The sequence below is a fragment of the Salmo trutta genome, chromosome 9 (assembly GCF_901001165.1).
Source record: "Salmo trutta chromosome 9, fSalTru1.1, whole genome shotgun sequence".
Classification (NCBI taxonomy): domain Eukaryota; kingdom Metazoa; phylum Chordata; class Actinopteri; order Salmoniformes; family Salmonidae; genus Salmo; species Salmo trutta.
The window spans coordinates 11728241-11749778 of NC_042965.1; the positions used below are offsets into that span (position 1 = coordinate 11728241).

Below are 21538 nucleotides of genomic sequence, written 5' to 3' on the forward strand. Positions count from 1 at the left end.
CATAACATTTTCACACAGGGTGCCTTTCCTTGACCGGGTGGCCGCTTGGAAATGTTTTGTCAAAATTAGAGTATACCCACTTCTCCAGAAACCACTAGGCACACTGCCTGCCCTCCAGGATGTCTACAGTACCCATATGTCACAGGAAGTTCAAGAAGATCATCTAAGACCTCAGCCACCCAAGTCACAACCTGTTCACCCTGCTACCATATAGTAGGCAGAGACAGTACATGTGCATCAAAGCTGGGACTAAGAGACTGAAAAACAGCTTCTATGTCCAGGCCATCAGACTGTTAAATAGTCACCACTAGCCCCTCTGCCCAGTATCCTGCCCTGAACTTAGTCACTGTTACTAGCCGGCTACCATACGGTACTCTACCCTGCACCTTAGAGACTGCTGCCCTATGTACATAGTGATTGAACACTGGTCACTTTAATAATGTTACATACTGTTACCCACTTCATCTGTAAATCCTATATAACTACATTTACATTTAAGTCATTTAGCAGACGCTCTTATCCAGAGCGACTTACAAAACTACTGTTGTACACTCCTTTCATATTTATATACTGTCCATACGCACCATTATATACATATATATTTTATATCCTGGACTCTGACATTGCTTGTTCTTATATTTCTTAAGTTGTTTATTTTATTTGGGGCATTTGTGTATTAATGTTTTGTATTGTTAGGTATGGTGCGTTGTTGGAGTTAGAAACATAAGCGCCGATGCACCTGTGGGGGGGTACAGGTTAGTCGAGGTATGTGTAGACCTATGCGACCAATACCATTTGATTTGATTTAGGAAGAGCTTTGAAACCTGCCACTCTGATGTGTTAGATCAATTATTTCAACGGGGGAATGAGAGATACACAAGCCGCGGTTGCTACTTTCAAACAGAAACATCATATAAAGTTGTCTCATCAACCTGTTATCTAAAGTAGCCTTTGCCTGGATTTTTTTTTCGCATGAAATCTTATCTTTGAGTAACCAATTGTGCATCATTTCAAATTAGGGGATGCCGCTACATGCAATATTTCTTTCCTCGCCTCTAGTCTTTATGGAATATGAGAAAGGTTTATCAGTTATATCAATTCATATAAAAGTATGTATCGGAAGCTAGTTCCTCACTCTGACAATGTCAACGACAGATTCGAAAAATAACCCATGCTGTCAAATAAACAAAAAAGATTGACATTGCTGTAGGCCAATCCGATATGCTAAAATTATATCATTGTCTTGTTTGATCCAATCAGGAGGGATTAAGATTCTGAATGCAGCTAGCCTACTAGGGTGTCTTTCTTGTTCAGGTCTAGGTATACTTGTGAAGCTAAGCGGCTAGCCAGGTATCAGATTTGAGAAAATACAGCAATCTTCTCGTCGAGATAGCGGCTACATTTATAGTTGGGTTTAAAGGAAAGGTTTCCCCCTTTGTCTACTGCATATATCGTTACACGGAGAAGAGCTCGAGATTCTCATCATCTAGGGGTAATGCAATGCTTTTCATTTTCCCTCGACTTTTGTTTTGTGTGATGTTAGCTGCAAGGGTTTTTTACATTTGGTCTAGGTATCCTATTTATCACTTCAAGTGTTAATATAACATGTGATTATTATTCTAACTGGCAATGGTGGTGGTGTATCATGTCGCCATCAAATCATTGTCTCATTATAGTATACGTTAGCGAACTAGCTAGCTCGTCATTTAGCTAACGTTAGCTGTATTGAGTAAGCCTGGTTTAGCTAACATTGGCTAGCTAGCTAATTGTTGCGCTGAGTCTTGTTGTAGCACAACAATAGGAATTGGCGATAATGTACTCCAACCATACAAGTTACGTACTCAATCATTTCCTTAGCTTTTCATAGCTACCTTATCTATGAATAATCAATAGTTAAGTTGGCTATCTAATTTGACTAGGTATATAATTAACGTTAGTTGATTTACTGCTGATAAAATGGCCATCAACCAACCGGCCTGGAAGTGCTAGCTAACGTTAGCTATGGCCCGGATAACTAGCTAGCCTCTTACCTTAGTCGAGATAGCTAGCTTGCTACTACATGTACCTACAATAAATAATCTAACCAGCATTGGAGTTTATGAATTAAACAGTTAATCACTGTAGCTAGTTAACCACCCGGTAAATGAAGATGTGGTGTTATACAGAATCCACCCGCACTGTTATTATTTAAATATAATTTTTGAACATGTGTATATTCGCAAACAATGGTAGCTATGATGTTAACTTGTTGCTATAGCCAGCAGATCCGACCCACTTGCTTACATCTACACTAGGGTTGGACAGCATTCCTGTGTATATTAAAGGGGAATGGAAACACTAGGCTTTAGAACATCAGCTAACTAACTGTAAATCGCCATAGTGGCATTGTTGCATCACTGGCAGGTTTTCCAAAACTGTCTGAAAGACCATGAACTCTGCGTGCATTACAGAGCAAAATTGCTAATATCAAACAGTATATGAAAACATTCTACATATTTTGAAAGCTGAGAAACAGCCCTTTCAAATGATATGACGTACCACATAAATCAAATGGTAATCAGTCAAGACAAAACATGTGAACGTCTATCTTATATGAACATCTACGCTTTTCCCCCAAACTGCCATTTACACAACATCCTAATAAAGATAGAGGAAACACTTGAGATTATTGAGTCTTCCGTATTTTGTAAGGATTGAAACTCAGAATAGTAATACACTACATGGCCAAAAGTACACTACGTTCAAAAGTTTATGGTCACTTAGAAATGTCTTGTTTCAATGTCAACAGTGACGAGGCAACTCCGGGATGCTGGCCTTCTAGGCAGAGTTCCTCTGTCCAGTGTCTGTGTTCATTTGCCCATCTTAATCTTTTATTTTTATTAGCCAGTCTGAGATATGGCTTTTTCTTTGCAACTCTGCCTAGAAGGCTAGCATCCCGTAGTCGCCTCTTCACTGTTGATGTTGAGACTGGTGTTTGCGGGTACTATTTAATGAAGCTGCGACTTGAGGACTTGTGAGGTGTCTGTTTTTCAAACCAGACACTCTAATGTACTTGTCCTCTTGCTCAGTTGTGCACCGGGGCCTCCCACCCCTTTTTCTATTCTGGTTAGAGCAAGTTTGCGCTGTTCTGTGAAGGGAGTAGTACACAGCGTTGTACGAGATCTTCAGTTTCTTGGCAATTTCTCGCATGGAATAGCCTTCATTTCTCAGAACAAGAATAGATTGACGAGTTTCAGAAGAAAGTTCTTTGTTTCTGGCCATTCTGAGCCTGTAATCGAACCCACAAATGCTGTTGCCCCAGATACCTAACTAGTCTAATGAAGGCCAGTTTTATTGCTTCTTTAATCAGAATATCAGTTTTCAGCTGTGCTAACATAATTGCAAGAGGGTTTTTTAATGATCAATTAGCCTTTTTAAAATTATAAACTTGGTTTAGCTAACACAACATGCCATTGGAACACAGGAGTGATGGTTGCTGATAATGGACCTCTGTATGCCTATGAAGATATTACATAAAAAATCAGCTGTTTCCAGCTACAATAGTCATTTACAACATTAACGATGTCTACACTGTATTTCTGATCAATTTGATGTTATTTTAATGGACAAAAAAATGTGCTTTTCTTTCAAAAACAATAATTTCTAAGTGACCCCAAACTTTTGAAAAAAAATAATATATATATATATATATATAATATATTATATTATATTATATATATATATATATATATATATATATATATATATATATATATATATATATATATATATATATATATATATATGGAGAGATGGACATATTTGTCAAATGTATTAAGGAACTATTGTCATTCTCAATGGATTCTGAAAAAGGTTACTTGCTGTTTTGAGGTGAAACATTTTGAGAAGCTCCACAGCTCACTGGTGAGTTAATTAGATCAGAAATACTATCAGAGCTCCCCAAATGGGCCAGGTAGGCTAGGCCTACTTCTGTTTGCGTAATCAGGTGCTTACTCAACATTGACATAAGCGCACCAAATAAAAGACAGTGAATAAATTGACAACTCTTAAATGGAATTAAATAAACCAAAACTTGTTTCTCAAATGTAGCATAGGTTGTGAGCTCTGCAAACAACGTGTCCACCCCGACAATGGGAACGGTACATGACTGTAACAATATATTGAATGCATTAAGAGAAATTACCTTAGCCAAACAAACATTGTAGATTTTAGAACAGTAAATGTACTACTGGTGTGCCAGCCCCACGGCCTCCGAACTGAGACACTCGTGAATCAGGCAGGAATGTATTAACAGAAATTACCATAACCAAAGAAACATTGTAGACTAGAAATTATGGGAATTAACTGTAAATGTAGGCTACTACATTTACATGTAGGTTACTACATGTAATGGGGATAGACATTAAAAATCAAAGGGCGAACTATTCACAAAATATAAGTTATGAAATGCTGAATGAGCACGAAATGGTGGGAAAGAGTGCATTCTGGAGAGAGATGTGCCTTGTGCATCTTTACCACACTCCCCTTCTTCTAGGACCATGGCTTCCCTGCAGCCTCAATCAATTAGTCCACTGAGAAAAAACATCTATTTTGCTACTTCTTGACCCCAAAAAATGTCATCTCGGCTGACCAACAGCCTATCAACCAAACAATCGACCAGTGGACTAATTGGGGTCAGCCCTTGAACCCCTATTATTTCATAGTCCGTGTAACTTATGTGATTTAAGACATTTTACTCCAGAACTAATTTGGCTTGCCTGAACAAAGGAGCTGTGACTACATTTGAGTAATTACTTTGTATCAATATATATATTTTTTTTTTATAAAATAAAAATGCATTTTTATTTCACTTTGACAGAGTATTTTGAGTAGATTGTTGACAAAAAAAATACAATTTAAATACATTTTCATCCCACTTTAACACAATACAATTTGAAGAAATCCAAGGGGTCGGGATACTTTTGCAAGGTAATAATAGTACACAACAATAATACATCATTGACCGTTACCAGCTAGACCAGGATGATTTAGTTGCAAAGCTGACTACCAGCCTGAGCTTTCAAATGTCATAGCTATTAGCTAGTTTTCGTCATAAGGGTTAAGCTTCAGCCTTAGGCTACATTCATTCTTGCAATCAACAGCCAGCAAGTTTACTATTCTTAGGAATCATATCACATATAAACAGACACCTAATGATCTAGCTAGCTAATAATTATATGGGTATCATACATTTTACTGGTAAAATAGCAATCCTGCAGCCCTCTTAGTTGTGGCTGGTAAGCTATCTGCTGTAGCTAATTAGCTGCAAATCGAATCAGACAGTTAATTTTAGCTCTTAGCTAGCTAATACTAATGACGACAAATGTTTTTCAAATTGTCAATATGAGCATTTTATTTTGTACAGTTATCAACGTCCACATTAACATAACATAAAGACAAAATGAGCTAAATCAAGTAGGCTGGTTAACTAGCTACCTTGTTTTTGGCTGACTGTCAAAAGTTAATTTCACAGACTCATCTTATCAATCAGAAAGATATATATGTACATATTATAATTACTAACATAAAAACAAATTGTTGTCCTGATCTCAAAGCTGTCAAAGTTGTGAGAAACCTTTCAGGTCCAGTAGAGGCGAGGGTCCTTCCGGTAGCAGCATTCGTTCACTTTCAGTCCCTGTACCAAAACTCACAATTTGCTCAAACCTGCCAATAACGCAATTGGCGTCAATCATTACTATGGCAATTCAAGATGGCGCTACCCATACCTCAAAATAAACGTTCAATATAAAAAATACTAAAAAGAAATATGAAAAGTGTTGGTTTTATGAGCTGAAGTAAAAGATCCCTGACTGCAGTTCGGTGTCGTAATGGACTTTAGTGGGCAAATGCTCACCATCGATAGACACTGGCACGCTAGAGAAGTGTGCTCTTCATGGGTGAATCCCGGTTTGAACTTAACCGGGCAGACGGTGTCGTGTGGGTTTGATGATGTCAGCATTGTGAACAGAGTGCCCCACGGTGGGGTTGTGGTACGGGCCAGCATAAGCTACGGACAACGAACAAAATGGCATTTTATCGATGGCAATTTCAATGCAAAGCGATACCGTGAAAAGATTGAGGGCCATTGTCGTACCATTCATCCGCTGCCATCACCTCTTATTTTAGCATGATGATGAGGATGCATGGCCCCATGTCACAAGGATCTGTGCACAATTCCTGGAAGCTGAAAATCAAACAGCCTGAGCAACTCTATGTGAAGATGTGTCGCGCTGCATGAGGCAAATAGTGATCCGCAACCATACTTTTTTAAAGGTCTCTGTGACCAACAGATGCATATCTGTATTCCCGTTCATGTAAAATCCATAGACTGATTTTCTTATGAACTGTAACTGTTTTTGAAATTATTTGTTTTTGTTCAGTGTATGTTAGTGTATGCACATGTTTAGTATTAGTGGATGGAATATATCTAGTTGCTTGGCTTTACTTCCTACGGTGTTTCCATTCCCCTTTTAAGACACCACAGAGCCAGCGTGAGCTATGGTTCGGAAAAAGTACCTCAATCCAGGGATGTACCCTGAATTGTCCCATTATCCCAACTGTTACACCGAGAAGATTGAACAACTGTTTTCCGAGCCATATCTTGTGCCGGCTCCGCAGTATCTTGATATACACTGTGTACCAAACATTAAAAACACATGCTTTTTCCATGACATAGCTTTTAACTGGTCAGTCTATGATCCCTTATTGATGTCACTCGTTAAATCCACTGCAATCAGTGTAGATGAAAGGGAGGAGACTGGTTAAAGAAGGATTTTTAAGCCTCGCGACATGGATTGTGTATGTGCGCCATTCAGAAGGTGAATGGGCAAGACTAAATATTTAAGTGCCTTTTGAACGGGGTATGGTAGTAGGTGCCAGGCGTACTGGTTTGTGTCAGGAACTGCAACGCTGCTGGGTTTTTCACAACACACAAGGGGTAACTGTTGAGCAAGAACGGTCCACCACCCAAAGGACATCCAGCCAACTGTGGGAACGCGTTCAGCGCCTTGTAGAGCCCATGCCCGACGTATTGAAGCTGTTCTGAGTGCAAAAAGGGAGGGTGCAGCTCAATATTAGGAAGGTGTTCCTAATGTTTTGTTTTTTTATTTATTTAACTAGGCATGTCAGTTAAGAACAAATTCTTATTTTCAATGACGGCCTAGGAACAGTGGGTTAACTGCCTGTTCAGGGGCAGAACGACAGATTTGTACCTTGTCAGCTTGGGGATTTGAACTTGCAACCTTTCGGTTACTAGTCCAACGCTCTGACCACTAGGCTTCCCTGCCCCCCCCAATGTACACAGGAAGGCTGTCTGACCCTAGTGCAGCTGTAAGCAAGCGGGTTGGATCTGCTGCCTAATGTAACTGCAGTTGAAGCTGATAAAAGGGTGTGATGGTGGGATTAGCTGACTAAACTCAACTCCCTGATTTTATGGGTGGTCTTGAAAAACTAGTTGGATAAATCCCTCATCCACCATAGCCGATTAGTGTGCGCGGACTGGAGCTACAATGTCGCATTTTTAACATTTATTTCAGCACATAAAGAATAGCCCGCTATTACACTAAACTTCGGAGCTCCAGTTCACCCACACTAGTCGCTGCTCAAGTCCATCATAAATTGTGGGGTTGAGTTTCATCGGCAATGGTGGATAAGGGATTTAACTAGTTTTTCAAGACCACCCATTCACTTTGAAAAGGACCCCACACACATTGAATGCATTATCACATATCACAATCTCTTTTTTCCAGACATTCCTTACTGAATTCCTGTTTGATTTTACCCTCAGGTGTCATCTCTTCTGCACATATCTAGCTCATCCTCACACCAGCCCTGTGATTCCTCACGAAACAGAGGGACCACACCAGAGAAAGGGCCAAACTGTGCCTCCCTTCCTCCAGGTCCCCTCTGCCTCCCGAGTGTGTTTTGAGTTATCTCAAGAATCCTCGCTACACCCAAAATGTCCTCCATCTTGCCTTTCACCCCTCCGGTCGTGAAGAGGCTCCTGGGGTGGAAGAAGTCAGCCAGCGGCCCCGGGGGAGCAGGGGGTGGAGAACAGAATGGCCAGGAGGAGAAGTGGTGTGAGAAGGCTGTCAAGAGCCTGGTTAAGAAGCTGAAGAAGACTGGACAGCTGGATGAGCTGGAGAAGGCCATCACCACCCAGAACTGCAACACCAAGTGTGTCACCATCCCCAGGTACGTAACCCCATGCCAGGTAACAACACAGAGCTCTGCTTACAGTCGTTGTATGGTTCTGTGGAGTGACCATGCATCAGAAACCTTTGTATGGAGATGATTATATACGGTGTATTTTTCCTGTGTATTTACTATCAGCTAACCCTTTAGTGGCCTCCTCTTTCTTTAAACAGCCTCTCTAACATACAAGGTCCTAAAACATAGAGGTCTTAACTCCCAAATTATTTTCATCTTTCTGTCCTCCATTGAATCTCAGAAATTGTCCTACAGTTAGTTTTGTAAATGCTGACTCAGCACCCCACCATGTACTTATGCCATGCTTTCAAAGTATTCATACCCCTTGATGTATTCCACATGTTGTTGTCTTACAGCCTGAATTGAAAATGGATTAAATCTATTATTTTTTCCCCTCATCATAGCATGCCACCACCATGCTTCAAGGTAGGTATGGTGTTAGACAGGTGATGAGCTGTACCTGGTTTTCTCCAGACATAGAGCTTTGCATTCAGGCCAAAGAGTTCCATTTTTGTTTCATCAGATCACAGAATCTTTTTCCTTATGCTCTTGTCTTTCACATGCCTATTTGCAAACTACAGGTATGCTGTGCTGTCATGTGCTTCTGTCTAGCCAGTCTCCAATAAAGCCCAGATTGGTGAATTGCTGTAGGCTCTTGTTCTGGCAGGTTCTCCCATCTCAGCCAAGGAACTCTGTAGTTCTGTCAGTGGTCATTGAGTTCTTTGTCACCTCCCTGACCAAGGTCCTTATTGCCTGGTAGTTCCATATTTTTTCCATTTCCCAATGGAGACCACTGTGCTCTTGGAAACTTTCAACACTTTAGAAATTGTTTTATACCCTTCCCTAGATATGTCTCATCACAATTATTTCTCGGAGATCTACAGACAGTTCCTTGGACTTCATGGTATAGTTTCTGCTCTGACATGCACTGTCAACTGTGGGACCTTTTATATAGACAGGTGTGTTTATTTCTAAATCATGCCCAAACAATTGAATTGCCCACAGGTGGATTCCAATCAAGTTGTAGCGACATCTCAAGGAGGAGCAAAGGAAATTGGATGCACCTGAGCTCATTTTGGAGTGTCATAGCAAAGGGTGTGAATACGTATGCAAATTAGATATTGCTGTATTTCATTTTCAATAAATTTGCAAAAATTTCCAAACATGTTTTCACTTTTGTCATTGTGTGTAGATGGGTGAGAAAATACATTTTCAATTCAGGCTGTAACAACAAAATGTGGAATAAGTCAAGGGGTATACTTTCTGAAGGCATTGTATGACATTTGTCTGAGGATGTAAGGTAATCAGCCAGTTAACCTTGATGTCCTAGATTAGAACATGTTCTCTGGGTATGTTGTAAAATACCCTTTTTATTCGTTGATGACCTGCTTAGAACAGTTCAGATGTTTGTATGTATATTAGGTACTGAGTAAATTTGTTTTGATCTTGTTGACAGGTGGAATCAATATTGTGTAAACCAATAGATGGTCTTGCAAAATGTATTGCAACCAGGGCTCGGAAGTTCGACCATTTTGTTCACACATGCTCCTAAATGGTTTGCTGTGCGACCAGACATTCTATTTTGCGAGCACCAGTGCGGAGGGAAAAAAATCTTCCAGATAGTAGTTGCAATGATTCAGCTTCGCTGTACCGTTATTTACGAGTGCCCTAGAGAAAAAAAGACCGCCAATTCGTACCTGTCATTACTACAGTGAAAAGGGCTTGTTTCTAGCTCAAACAATATATGACCGGTGCAACGTTTTTTATATTCCTATTGTGCATTGGCGGGCTGCATTTTACATTCATTAACCATGTCGTGGGCCGTACCAAAATCACTCGTGGGCATTTGTTTGCACCTTGTTCAATCATGTTACTTCATTAGGTAGCTAGATAGTGAACAGCCTGGTTACTTTACCAGTATATCCAAACATTTGGGGGAACAAATAAAGGGATAGCTTCTTCAGGAGATCGATGAATGAATGACTGATCTCTTGCATGTCGTCACTCACCAACCCTGCGCTCTTTAAACCCTCTAAGATTGATGTCTGCGCCCGTGCGGAAATCGGCGACGTCATCACCTTTTTATTAAATACAACCCTCTGTTTACGCTACAAAATTCCAGTTTTTTCATGGGCTGCGTCTCAATCCGTGGAATCGCTAGTGTCAGGCTTCTGAATCTGCGGTAGTTTGCCGCGGTGTTTGTCAGACATGAGACGATGCCAAAAAGTTACTGTTAACTAAAACATCCGTAAAGTCGTCTGAATGGTTTGAGCTAGGATTCCACAAGGATTCCACTATCGAAAACAGATTCTCACGAACACAGACATGTTGCCTGTTTTGCTATACGACGCCCACAAGCTTCACAGGACTCGTGTGACGTCAGTCCTTTCGTTGTGCTAACTTTTTTATTTATTCTCACCAATGTCTGTAAAGTCAGTAAAGTCAATGGTTTGAGCTCACTAGGGTTGGGTGACTATTACAGTTGCATCGTCCATCGACGATGTTTGACCGCTATCATTGATGGTGACGACATTGCGATGTTACAAACGATGGTTTAGCATATTTGAGCTTAACTGCACGCAGTCGGGCAGCGCATCGAGAACACAGCAGGCCACCATGCCAAGTGGCCAATTCCCTAATTTCCATAGCCTACATTTTCAATACATACTGTAAGAGCTAGACTTGCTAGACTACTAACATAATGCAAGAGAACAATGTAGAAAGAGCGAAGGGCACCAAAGCAGCGCAAAAGATCAGATGGGGCCTAACGTGTTTTTTTTCTCTCTCTAAAGTCAGATGATCGCGGGCCTTTTGCAGCAGACACGTGGTTGTCTGGCTTATCGTTTTAAAATTATAATTTTCTCCCTGTTTTTGATTTGAACGTGACTTGTTGACCTAGGCATAGCCAACTCTTTCATGATCAACCATCGACTGAATCTATAGGTCTAACGGAGTTGCATCCCAAAGTTCTTTGCTAATAGCCTAAATCAGAACATAGTATAGCAACAAGGAGCGAGAGAACAAACAATTGCAAGATGGAGTAATCGAATAGGACGTTTAAACAGACCTGGTACGTTTCTGCTTTGCTTGACCAACGTGTAGGCAAAATAAATTGTGCCGTCGGAAAATCCCTCCTTGCAAACCAAACAGCCAATAATATAGGCCTACCACAGGCTACTGCCAATAACAGCTTCAGTAAAGGTTACTTTGACAGTGTTTATTCATATTCTTGAATTGCACAACGTGCTTGGAAAAACTCTTGCAGCAGCACTTTCATTACGTGTGAACACATTTTCTTTTATTGGATTTGTCTCACAAACAACTTTAATTTGAATGGCTTACAAATGGTGCATTTATATAAAAGTCAACAACAATCAGATAAAACCAATTATTATTTAGCCTATTACATTTAACAATTGAATGAACATTGGGCTAAAAACGAATAGTCCTATTATCCTTAGGCTGTGCCTTTTTGCTTATCAAACTGTAAAAATCCTAAATATACAATCGGATAAAACAAATCATTTGTAACATTCTTTATAACAAGGATCACCAGCATGTTCTCCCCATAGTAGCTAACTCTGCAGGATGATGGAGGTTTGTAGTCCTTTGCCCTGATAATCTTTTAGCAAATTCTGCAAGTGACTTGGGTCAGGTCTGCTGGCTCACCTTCATCATTCAGCCTGAAACTGAAGAACTGCCAAAAAGGTGAACACGTAGTTTTCTTTCCCACCAAGTCAGCCATCGTGTGAAGGCAGCCTCTACTATAGTTAGAGAGTGAAATCCTGTCCCTTATTTATTTTTTTGTCAACTGTCAGAATGTAGCCTAATGGAAGAATGTCGCAAATGCACTAACCCAGATGATCAAGATGAAATGACAATAGCCTACACTTAATACAGCTTTAATATTCGTTTTTAAAAGGTAGGCTAATATAACTGATATCTGAGAAACATGGCCCTACCAATTAGAAAATAATTTTGTTTCGAACAATGATTTAATGACGTTGTGTGGCTTTTGTAACAATTTAAATACGATTTACATTATGCACCAAATCAGTTCTAATATAACCAATGTATTATTTTCTATTGCCTTCTTCCCTCCCCCCAAAAAATAGATAGATATATAAACAATACAATTGTATAACAACAATGTTTGGACCGGACGATGTGTCATTGTAGACACTGTCCAACCCTAGAGCTCACACCCACAAGCTTCACAAGACTTTTCTGAAGGTAACCCGGTACCGGCCGGTAAAAAGGACTAAAAGTTAATAGAATTAGAATATGCCCAAACGCGATCCAGATTTTCCTACCGTTTCTGTACGATACCGGGCTATACGGTATTACCGAATGTGCACACAAGGGGTGCTATTTCAAAATGACACACAAAACAATTTAGGCAACAGGGATCTTGATCCATGAGGAGATTGAATGCCTCTGCTGTAACCAAGAAGCTTGATCTTGACATCGAGCCACTTAGATAGCAAGTTAGCAAACCAAATGCAAAACTGGAGCCCTCAGCTGGACATCATTTATTTGACGCTAGTTATAAGCACTGGCGTAGCACGGTTTTGAAAATCATACCGGTATTCGATATATCGCACAAGCGGTATATTTCTCAGATATAGGGCAGACACTTCAAAACATACTTCCTTTTGATAAAAAAAATAAATATGTTTTGGCATGTATGAAAGTTATTCAATGTGTTTCTATGGGCTAATAGCAGTAAGGCCAAGTTCAATGTTTCATCAAATAATTGTTTTTATATATCAGTTTATTTTTTTTAAATTATATACCTACATGGTTTCTACCGATGATTTTTTTATTTATTTAGAGCCCTGATTGCAACTCGCCAATCTCCATGTGTCATGCTTATCATGTATTAAGAGGGAAGTTTAGAACCTATTTCAGAGCTCTTTTAGGAACACAACATATAGGCCTACCCTATAGTTTAGATTCAGTCCCACTTCTGAGGTAGGCTATATCAGCTCTGAATTCTGATTCTGGATATTGTATCAGAAGCAAATATCACATCATATTTCGCCATTCCATTTTTATTTAATTTCTAGAGTTAATTTTGTAATCATTCCTTTCTACGTGTCCATTAGAATCACAAAGTGAATTGTAGAGGGTGGTTAAATGGAAATTTACTTTTTTTCCAAGGTTGCGCCCTCCTTTTTCTTTTAGTCCCATTGTGTGTCTTCTGTGTTTACTTGAATGTCTCAAGATAAGTTAAGTGCTTCCAACCTACACAGCTGTGGTGGAAAAGTTTCACAGTTTTTCAGAATATTTGGTACAATGCCACAGTAACATTAATGTTTTTTTGTCTTGCATACTGTTTCTTTGTATATACTACTATACTCCAGAGGCGGCTGGTGGGAGGAGCTATAAGGGGACGCGCTCATTTTAATGCCTGGAATGGAATTAATGGAACCGTATCAAACATATGGAAAGCACATGTTTGACTCTGTTACATTAATTCCATTCCAGACATTACAATGAACCCCTACTACTATAGCTCCTCCCACCAGCCTCCACTGCTGTATTCCCATCTTATGCCGTTTTTCTTTATTCCGTCAAAAGGCTTCTCTTATTTGGCGTGTCTTTTTTCAGTTCCTGACTGAAAGAATGAAATACCTAATTGAAAATGACTCTAATAAAAGAGGCCTTTTAATGTTTACATTACCCATACTGGTATTTCTGAATGACTCATGCCCCATGTTTATCATTTGTTTTTGTTTTGTTTGGTTTTTCTGTGCACAGCAATTGCTCTGAAATATGGGGACTGAGTACACCAAATACGATAGAACAGTGGGATACCTCAGGCCTATACAGCTACACTGACCAAACCAGGTGACTATCTATCCTCAACTGTCCTGTGCTACATACTGTTGTACAACCTTGATGTGGGAAGTAATCATTCCAGGGGGGTGAGAGACATTGAGAACACAAATTCCATTCATGCCTCTATCATTCATACCTCATCACTCCCCTCTTCCCCTCTCCACCTTTTGTCTTCCTGGCCACATGCATCTCCATCTCTTCTTCTCTTCCTATCGTTTCCTCCCCCATTTCTTCCTTCCCTTACACTTTCAATTCTCACATCTATTTCCTCCATTGTCCATCCTGTCAGATCCCTGGATGGGCGCCTGCAGGTCTCCCACAGAAAGGGTCTTCCTCATGTCATCTACTGCCGCTTGTGGCGATGGCCCGACCTGCACAGCCACCATGAACTGCGTGCCATCGAGGCCTGCGAGTACGCCTTCCACCTCAAGAAGGATGAGGTCTGCATCAACCCCTACCACTACCAGAGGGTGGAGACCCCAGGTAGGTTGTCTTTTGAACCAGTGGTGTGTGTGTGCTGACTTGTAGGTGCCATAAAAGCCTATGTTAACAGCTAGTTCTGCGATTCTTTCCGCTGGCATGAGACATGAAAAAGGATGGGATAAGTGGGAATAGTCTTCATTGATATTTTGTAAAGAACTTTGAACTTTGTTTGACATTTGAAGAATCTTCTCTCCTCTAGTTCTGCCTCCTGTACTTGTGCCAAGACACTCGGAAATTCTGACAGAACTGCCCCCATTGGATGACTACACTCATTCCATACCTGAGAACACAAGCTTTCCTGCCGGGATCGAGCCTCCAAATAACTACATACCAGGTTTGTGCATCTACCATGAGTTGATATGCAAATGGCCTTCGTGATAACGATGTATCAGGTTCAGCTCATCAGTATTTTCCCCCCTCTGTTACTATAGAAACACCACCACCTGGATACATAAGTGAGGATGGGGAAGCCAGCGATCAACCGATGAATCAAAGTATGGACACAGGTATATTCCACTTACCTCAAATAGGAAGTTCTAACATAAAATAAGAAAGAAAAGTTTCGATGTCAAGTTTCGATTTGTTGATTAAATATCTTAGTCGATTCTTTGCAACAATAAATCCAACCATGCGACTTTATAATTTTGTTTTTGTATTTTTAATATCAGGTTCTCCTGCTGAATTGTCCCCCGGCACCCTCTCACCTGTCAATCATAGCATGGGTAAGAATAACTGTCTCTCCACGTCTGTCTAAAGCATCAGTCATTTGTCAGTCACTTGTAATCTGACCAAATTTGACAACATTCATTGAGTACTATTTAAACAGCCCAGTGCCTACTCTGGAGATCATTGGTCTAGTCCCGTCAACATGTGTAGTTGCTTTTTATAATGTCATCCCCCATGTTTTTCAGACCTGCAGCCGGTGACTTACTCTGAGCCTGCGTTCTGGTGCTCTATAGCCTACTATGAGCTGAACCAGCGTGTTGGAGAGACATTCCACGCTTCGCAGCCCTCTCTGACCGTGGATGGTTTCACAGACCCCTCCAACTCAGAGCGTTTCTGTCTGGGCCTGCTCTCCAACGTCAACAGGAATGCCACTGTAGAGATGACCAGGAGGCACATAGGTACAATGGGTTATGCCACAAGAAGCACACTATTCCTTATGTGGTGCACTACTTTTGAAGGCTCTGGCCAAAAGGAATATGGTGCCAATTCAGATGTGCACAGTATTTGTTCTGTAATTTAACACCCATGTTTTGTTAGTGCTGAGAGATTAGTGCTTTTTGAGTACAGTTCTATTATTTTTTAAAAAATGATCACTGTTTTCGGTTTCGATAATTAAAAAACAAACATTAAATGTATTGTGAAATAATGATTTTAGAGCTTTTTAATGGAAATGCCAAAGCCTAAAATAGTGAACTTCAATTTCCAAAACATTGAAAATATTCCATTGTCTCTGTCAGGTCCACATTGGGTAGACGTCAATAGAAAAATATGAAATAATATATTTGTTGTGTATATTACTTCGTTTTTATTTGATGACTTTAAAAAAATTTGGTATTTTACCCCCTTTTTCTCCCCAATTTCGTGATATCCAATTGCGATCCAATTACGATCTTGTCTCATCACTGCAACTCCCAACGGGCTCGGGAGAGACGAGGTCGAGTCATGCGTCTTCCTAAACTGACGACCTAAATCAGCCTGCAGGGTCGCTAGAGCGCAATGAGCCAAGTAAAGCCCCCCCCCCCGGCCAAACCCTCTCCCAACCCCAAAGGCGCTGGGCCAATTGTGCGCCCCCCTATGGGACTCCCGGTCACTGCTGGTTGTGACACAGCCTGGGATCTAACCCGGGTCTGTAGTGACGCCTCAAGCATTGCGATGCAGTGCCTTAGGCCGCTGCGCCACTCGGGAGGCCACGACTTTATTTTTTTTTATTCCTTAAAGCAATCATCTCACCTTTGCTCAAGTAGTAGCTGTCAGCCCTCTAACGTTACGTACAGTAGTCTTTAGTCATCCAATTTAGCGTGCCTGCCTAAGTTTTCTGTAGACCTTTCTAACGAATTCATTTGACTAGTTCTTCAAAGTAGATAAAGGTATACTTAAACGAATTGTCTCTGTCCCTCTTGTCGTTGTGTTCCATGCGGTCTGTGTGTATCTAACGGTTCTAACCTAACGTAGCAGGCGTAAAGGTGTATCCATCCAGAGATCTGTATACAATGGCCGCCGTCCCAAAGGTGGTAAGGCAGGCGACAAGCTCAGGTCCAAAATAAACCCATAGAAACGGATTGTGTTTATTTTAGAAGGATTTTGGCGAGAGTGCAACCTTTCGCTTTGCCTCTTCCTCTGATCAGTCTCTGAGCTGGAAAAAACTGGCGCAATGGATTATGGTCATTGTAGTTAATTACCACATTTCTGCACTGAACTAGGTTGAATATTTGCGTAATGAAACTACAGCTTTCTGCATCCCAGTGTAGTTGAGTTGATTTCTCAGATTTCTCTTGTGAATTATTTGATTTCTCTCTAAAGAAACAACGTGTTGGACTCACAAAAAAACCTAGAACTAAATGGAATTAAAGTAATATAGCAGCACTATGTTTTGTAGCTGAAATGCTCATGCTTATTTACACTGAACAAAAAATATAAACGCAACATGTAAAGTGTTGGTCCCATGTTTCATGAGCTGAAATAAAAGATCACAGAAATTTTCTGTACGCCCAAAAGGCTTATATCTCTCAAATTGTGTGCACTAATTTGTTTACATCCCAGTTAGTGAGCTTTTCTCCTTTGCCAAGATAATCCATCCACCTTGACAGGTGTGGTATATCAAGAAGCTGTTTAAACAGAATGATCATTGCACATTATAAAAGGCCACTAAAATGTGCAGTTTTGTCACACAACACAATGCCACAGATGACTCCTGTTTTAAGGGAGTGTGCAATTGGCATGCTGACTGCAGGAATGTCCACCAGAGCTGTTACCAGAGAATTGAATGATAATTTCTCTACCATAAGCAACCTCCAATGTTGTTTTAGAGAATTTGGCAGTTTGTCCAACCGGCCTCACAACCACATGGCGTTGTGTGGGCGAGCGGTTTGCTGATGTCAACATTGTGAACCGAGTGCCCCATGGTGGGGTTATGGTATGGGCAGGCATAAGCTACGGACAACGAACACAATTGCACTTTATCGATGGCAATTTGAATGCACAGAGATACATTTTCGTGCCATTCATCCGCTATCATCACCTCATGTATCAGCGTGATAATGCACGGCCCCATGTTGCAAGGATATGTACACAATTCCTAGAAGCTGAAAATGTCCCAGTTCTTCCATGGCCTGCATACACACCATACATGTCACGCATTGAGCATGTTTGGGATGCTCTGGATTGACGTGTACAACAGCATGTTCCAGTTCTCGCCAAAATCCAACAAGTTCGCACAGCCGTTGAAGAGGAGTGGGACAACGTTCCACAGGCCACAATCAACAGCCTGATCAACTCTATAAGAAGATGTTGTGCTGCATGAGGCAAATGGTGGTCGCCAGATTTCTGATTCATGCCCCGTAAAAAAAAAATTTAAAAAAATTATCCACAGTTATATGTGACCAACAGATGCATATCCGTATTCCCAGTCATGTGACTTGATTAGGGCCTAATGCATTTATTTCAATTGACTGTATATGAACTAACTCAGTAAAATCTTGGAAATTGTTGCATTTATTTTTGTTCAGTATATTTTGCATTATTCCACAGGAAGAGGAGTCCGGCTGTACTATATTGGCGGTGAGGTGTTTGCTGAGTGTCTCAGTGATAGCGCCATCTTTGTTCAGAGTCCAAACTGCAACCAGCGGTATGGGTGGCACCCAGCAACCGTTTGCAAAATTCCTCCAGGTAACTGAGACAAACACCATCTCTTTGATTTCCGATGTGCTCACTCCTATACTCATTTCATAGTATTACTAATATGTTTTCTGTTGTCTCAGGTTTCGATTATGTTTAGTTAGTCTTCCTACTTGTTTCTACAGAAAATATAATATTGTTAGCAGGGAGGTTCTGCGGGCTTTACTTATGTTCTAAACAAAGTCCATACATGATTCCCAGCTGACCCCCTCCTCCCCTCGCTCCCTCAGGTTGTAACCTGAAGATCTTCAACAACCAGGAGTTTGCAGCACTGCTGGCCCAGTCCGTAAACCAGGGCTTTGAGGCTGTGTACCAGCTCACCAGGATGTGCACCATCCGCATGAGCTTTGTCAAAGGCTGGGGGGCTGAATACAGGCAAGCATGATGACTGACTATTACAAGAGTACTTTTATTCTTGCAGTTGTTCACATCTAAGTAGTTAGTAGACGATGGATAGTCGGAGGAAGACGGTAATATTAATGTACTCATTGGCATACATAAAAAAATAACATTGTAGCTTGCTAATGGTCCGCTTTTCTGGATTTATAGGAAGTTTGGAATGTTTAAGGAGCTGGAGGGTTATTCAAACATTACTTGTCCCTCTTCAACAATACCTCTTGTTACAGGGCAAGAAGTAAAAAAAAGTTCAGGCTAACCTTGGGTTTTGGGTGATGTTCCTGTGGTTGCATGCCGAGTGATTTCACTAATTTGGCTTTGCTGTGGTCTTTTTTTTGTCTCCCAGACGGCAGACTGTCACAAGCACTCCCTGCTGGATTGAGCTGCATTTGAATGGACCCCTGCAATGGCTGGACAAAGTGTTGACTCAGATGGGTTCCCCTTCTGTACGTTGCTCCAGTATGTCATAATCCAAGAAAATGACCCAAATAGTCGCCCACTCAAAGATCATAAAATTCGAACTTGAGTCCCATCGTGAAAAAAAGCTGCAGAATACATTTCTGCTGTAACATACTTCATAGTATTGTGGCCTAGTGCCACGTCCCTGTCTAAACGCACACACGCCGTGAGACAGACTTTTCAGAATATAATTTGGCACTTTGTTACCCATCTTTGTGTTGCACCTTGTTAAATTGCTTTTCCCCAAATCCTTAATATTAGATCTATTTGTGGTACAAATAAAATGTATATTGGTTTTAAAGTCCAGGGATGAATTGTTGTAGGCAGGGGAAATACCAAAAAATATTCTACATAGTTTCTCAGTAAGAGAATGCTTGTATAAGTAACACAAGCGTAAATGCTAAATATATTCATCCATCTTTTTGACCATGAGGTAACTTTTCTCTGGGAAACATGGATACATATTTTTTTTGTCAGGGGGAGTTAGCTTGGTTAAGAAATTATGATGGCCTTTGTTGCTTTCTCCTTTAAGGGAAATGCTAAATTATGTTTTTAAATGTAATTGCTTAATTGACGTAATTAACTCTTTTACTCTTTTGTCAGAATATTTCTTCTTTTTTTTGTCTTTTTTTTCCCAGATGTGTGTCGTTGTAAGACACACTTCTTAATGGACATATAGGAATGTTTAGCAAAAAAACTAAACAAGCTGCAAAATCAATCTGGCTATAGTTGACATTAATTTGAGCTCTTTGTCATTATATGGCATCCTCAATGTTATTATAGGTAGCCTATGTTTCATTTCCACCACACACAGCCTCAGAATGCAGGCTAGTAAGTCCTGAACTTGCTTAAGTTTGGATGCACAAAGCAGGGACCAGAGAATATCAGCTCCAAAAGCTTTTTCTCATCTTTCACTGGGTGTCTAAGTCTCTTGAGGTGAATTATTGAAAGGTTATTTCACTTGGAGAATTAAAGGTATCAGTGAATTTCATTCTATATTGTGTTTAGCCTATATCCCCTTTCTTTTGCTACTTTTTTGTATTCTCATGTATTTTTATATATAAATATACTTAAATGTTCTTCTGTCATTCACTTTTTATTATAGTTCATATTTTCAAGACTGCCTGTTTTTAAGTGACATGGCTCGCAATCTATGGAGAGCATGGATCATTCCAGTTTATTTTTTTTAAAGGTTCAACTTTAATCTAATTCCAAAAAAACACTGCCCCACGTAATGTTAACAGCTATTTTTTCAACAACAAAAAAACAACCTGGTACATCAAAAATACACAAATCAAAGCTTAAATGCCTGTAACCTGATATCTGTTTTCCTGCAATGTATGGTTAGGTTATGTGACTCAGAGGCATGTTGTATGAACTTTTTTTTACTCATTCATCTCTTCACTCTTGGAAGCCATTTGGTGCTCAATAAAGGATAAAAGGTCAACCATAAAACAGTTTTTTTTTTTCATATATATATTTTTTTTTTAGCTAAATGTTACAGAAACTTGGCAGTATTCCATATTCTTACATGAGAAATGAAACTGCACACTGGGACATAGATTCTGTATTAGTGTATGTATTTGTTCTTGTCTATAAAATACAGTATGTACAACAAGACTGAGCTTGCAGTATGCCATTGTCATTTTGTGGCTGTTGCAAGATTTTTTTAACATCTGTTTTCTCCCTTCTCCTTTATTGATGTTATTAATCTGTTAACCTTACGGCACTAGTGATTGTACTTTGTAAGTGCAACTACTGTAGTGAGTTTGGATTTGGGGAACTGAACCATGTGTTAGGGTCCAGTGTTGAAGCCTTGTACCATTGGCCTACAAGATATGAATGTGAAGAGTACATAACAAATCTGAAGTGGACCAGACGTACATAACAGTAGAACAGTAATATGTGTATTTAACAGTAAACTATTTGCAAAGCAGTCAGTATAGTAGTTGTCACAGTTGTTTTACCAGTAGAGGGCGTTATTGATAGAGCAGGGTTTTTTTTCTGACCATAAGCTTCTCAGGCGTGTGGCATATTATGCAGACTTCATAAAACACTAATAAAGATTTTTATTCTCATGATGAACATGTTCCTGTCATCTTTTTTATTTATTTATTTTATTTCACCTTTATTTAACCAGGTAGGCAAGTTGAGAACAAGTTCTCATTTACAATTGCGACCTGGCCAAGATGAAGCAAAGCAGTTCGAC

General features: G+C 40.1%; 1 protein-coding gene across 2 annotated transcripts; it reads left to right on the top strand.

Moving 5' to 3' along the window:
* The first annotated feature begins 1288 nt into the window (after window positions 1-1288).
* LOC115199870 (mothers against decapentaplegic homolog 2) lies at window positions 1289-21414 on the top strand. 2 transcript variants are annotated; one of them, XM_029762385.1, is made up of 11 exons: window positions 1289-1492; window positions 7826-8232; window positions 14011-14100; window positions 14381-14574; window positions 14774-14908; window positions 15006-15080; window positions 15243-15296; window positions 15486-15698; window positions 18328-18465; window positions 18705-18849; window positions 19217-21414. In XM_029762385.1, exons 2-11 carry the CDS (start codon window positions 7997-7999, stop codon window positions 19338-19340), a joined length of 1404 nt encoding a protein of 467 aa, XP_029618245.1. In that variant the 5' UTR covers window positions 1289-1492; window positions 7826-7996; the 3' UTR covers window positions 19341-21414. The 2 variants fall into 2 exon arrangements, with proteins under 2 accessions (XP_029618245.1, XP_029618246.1); XM_029762386.1 differs by having other exon boundaries at window positions 15006-15068.
* Window positions 21415-21538: the final 124 nt, after the last annotated feature.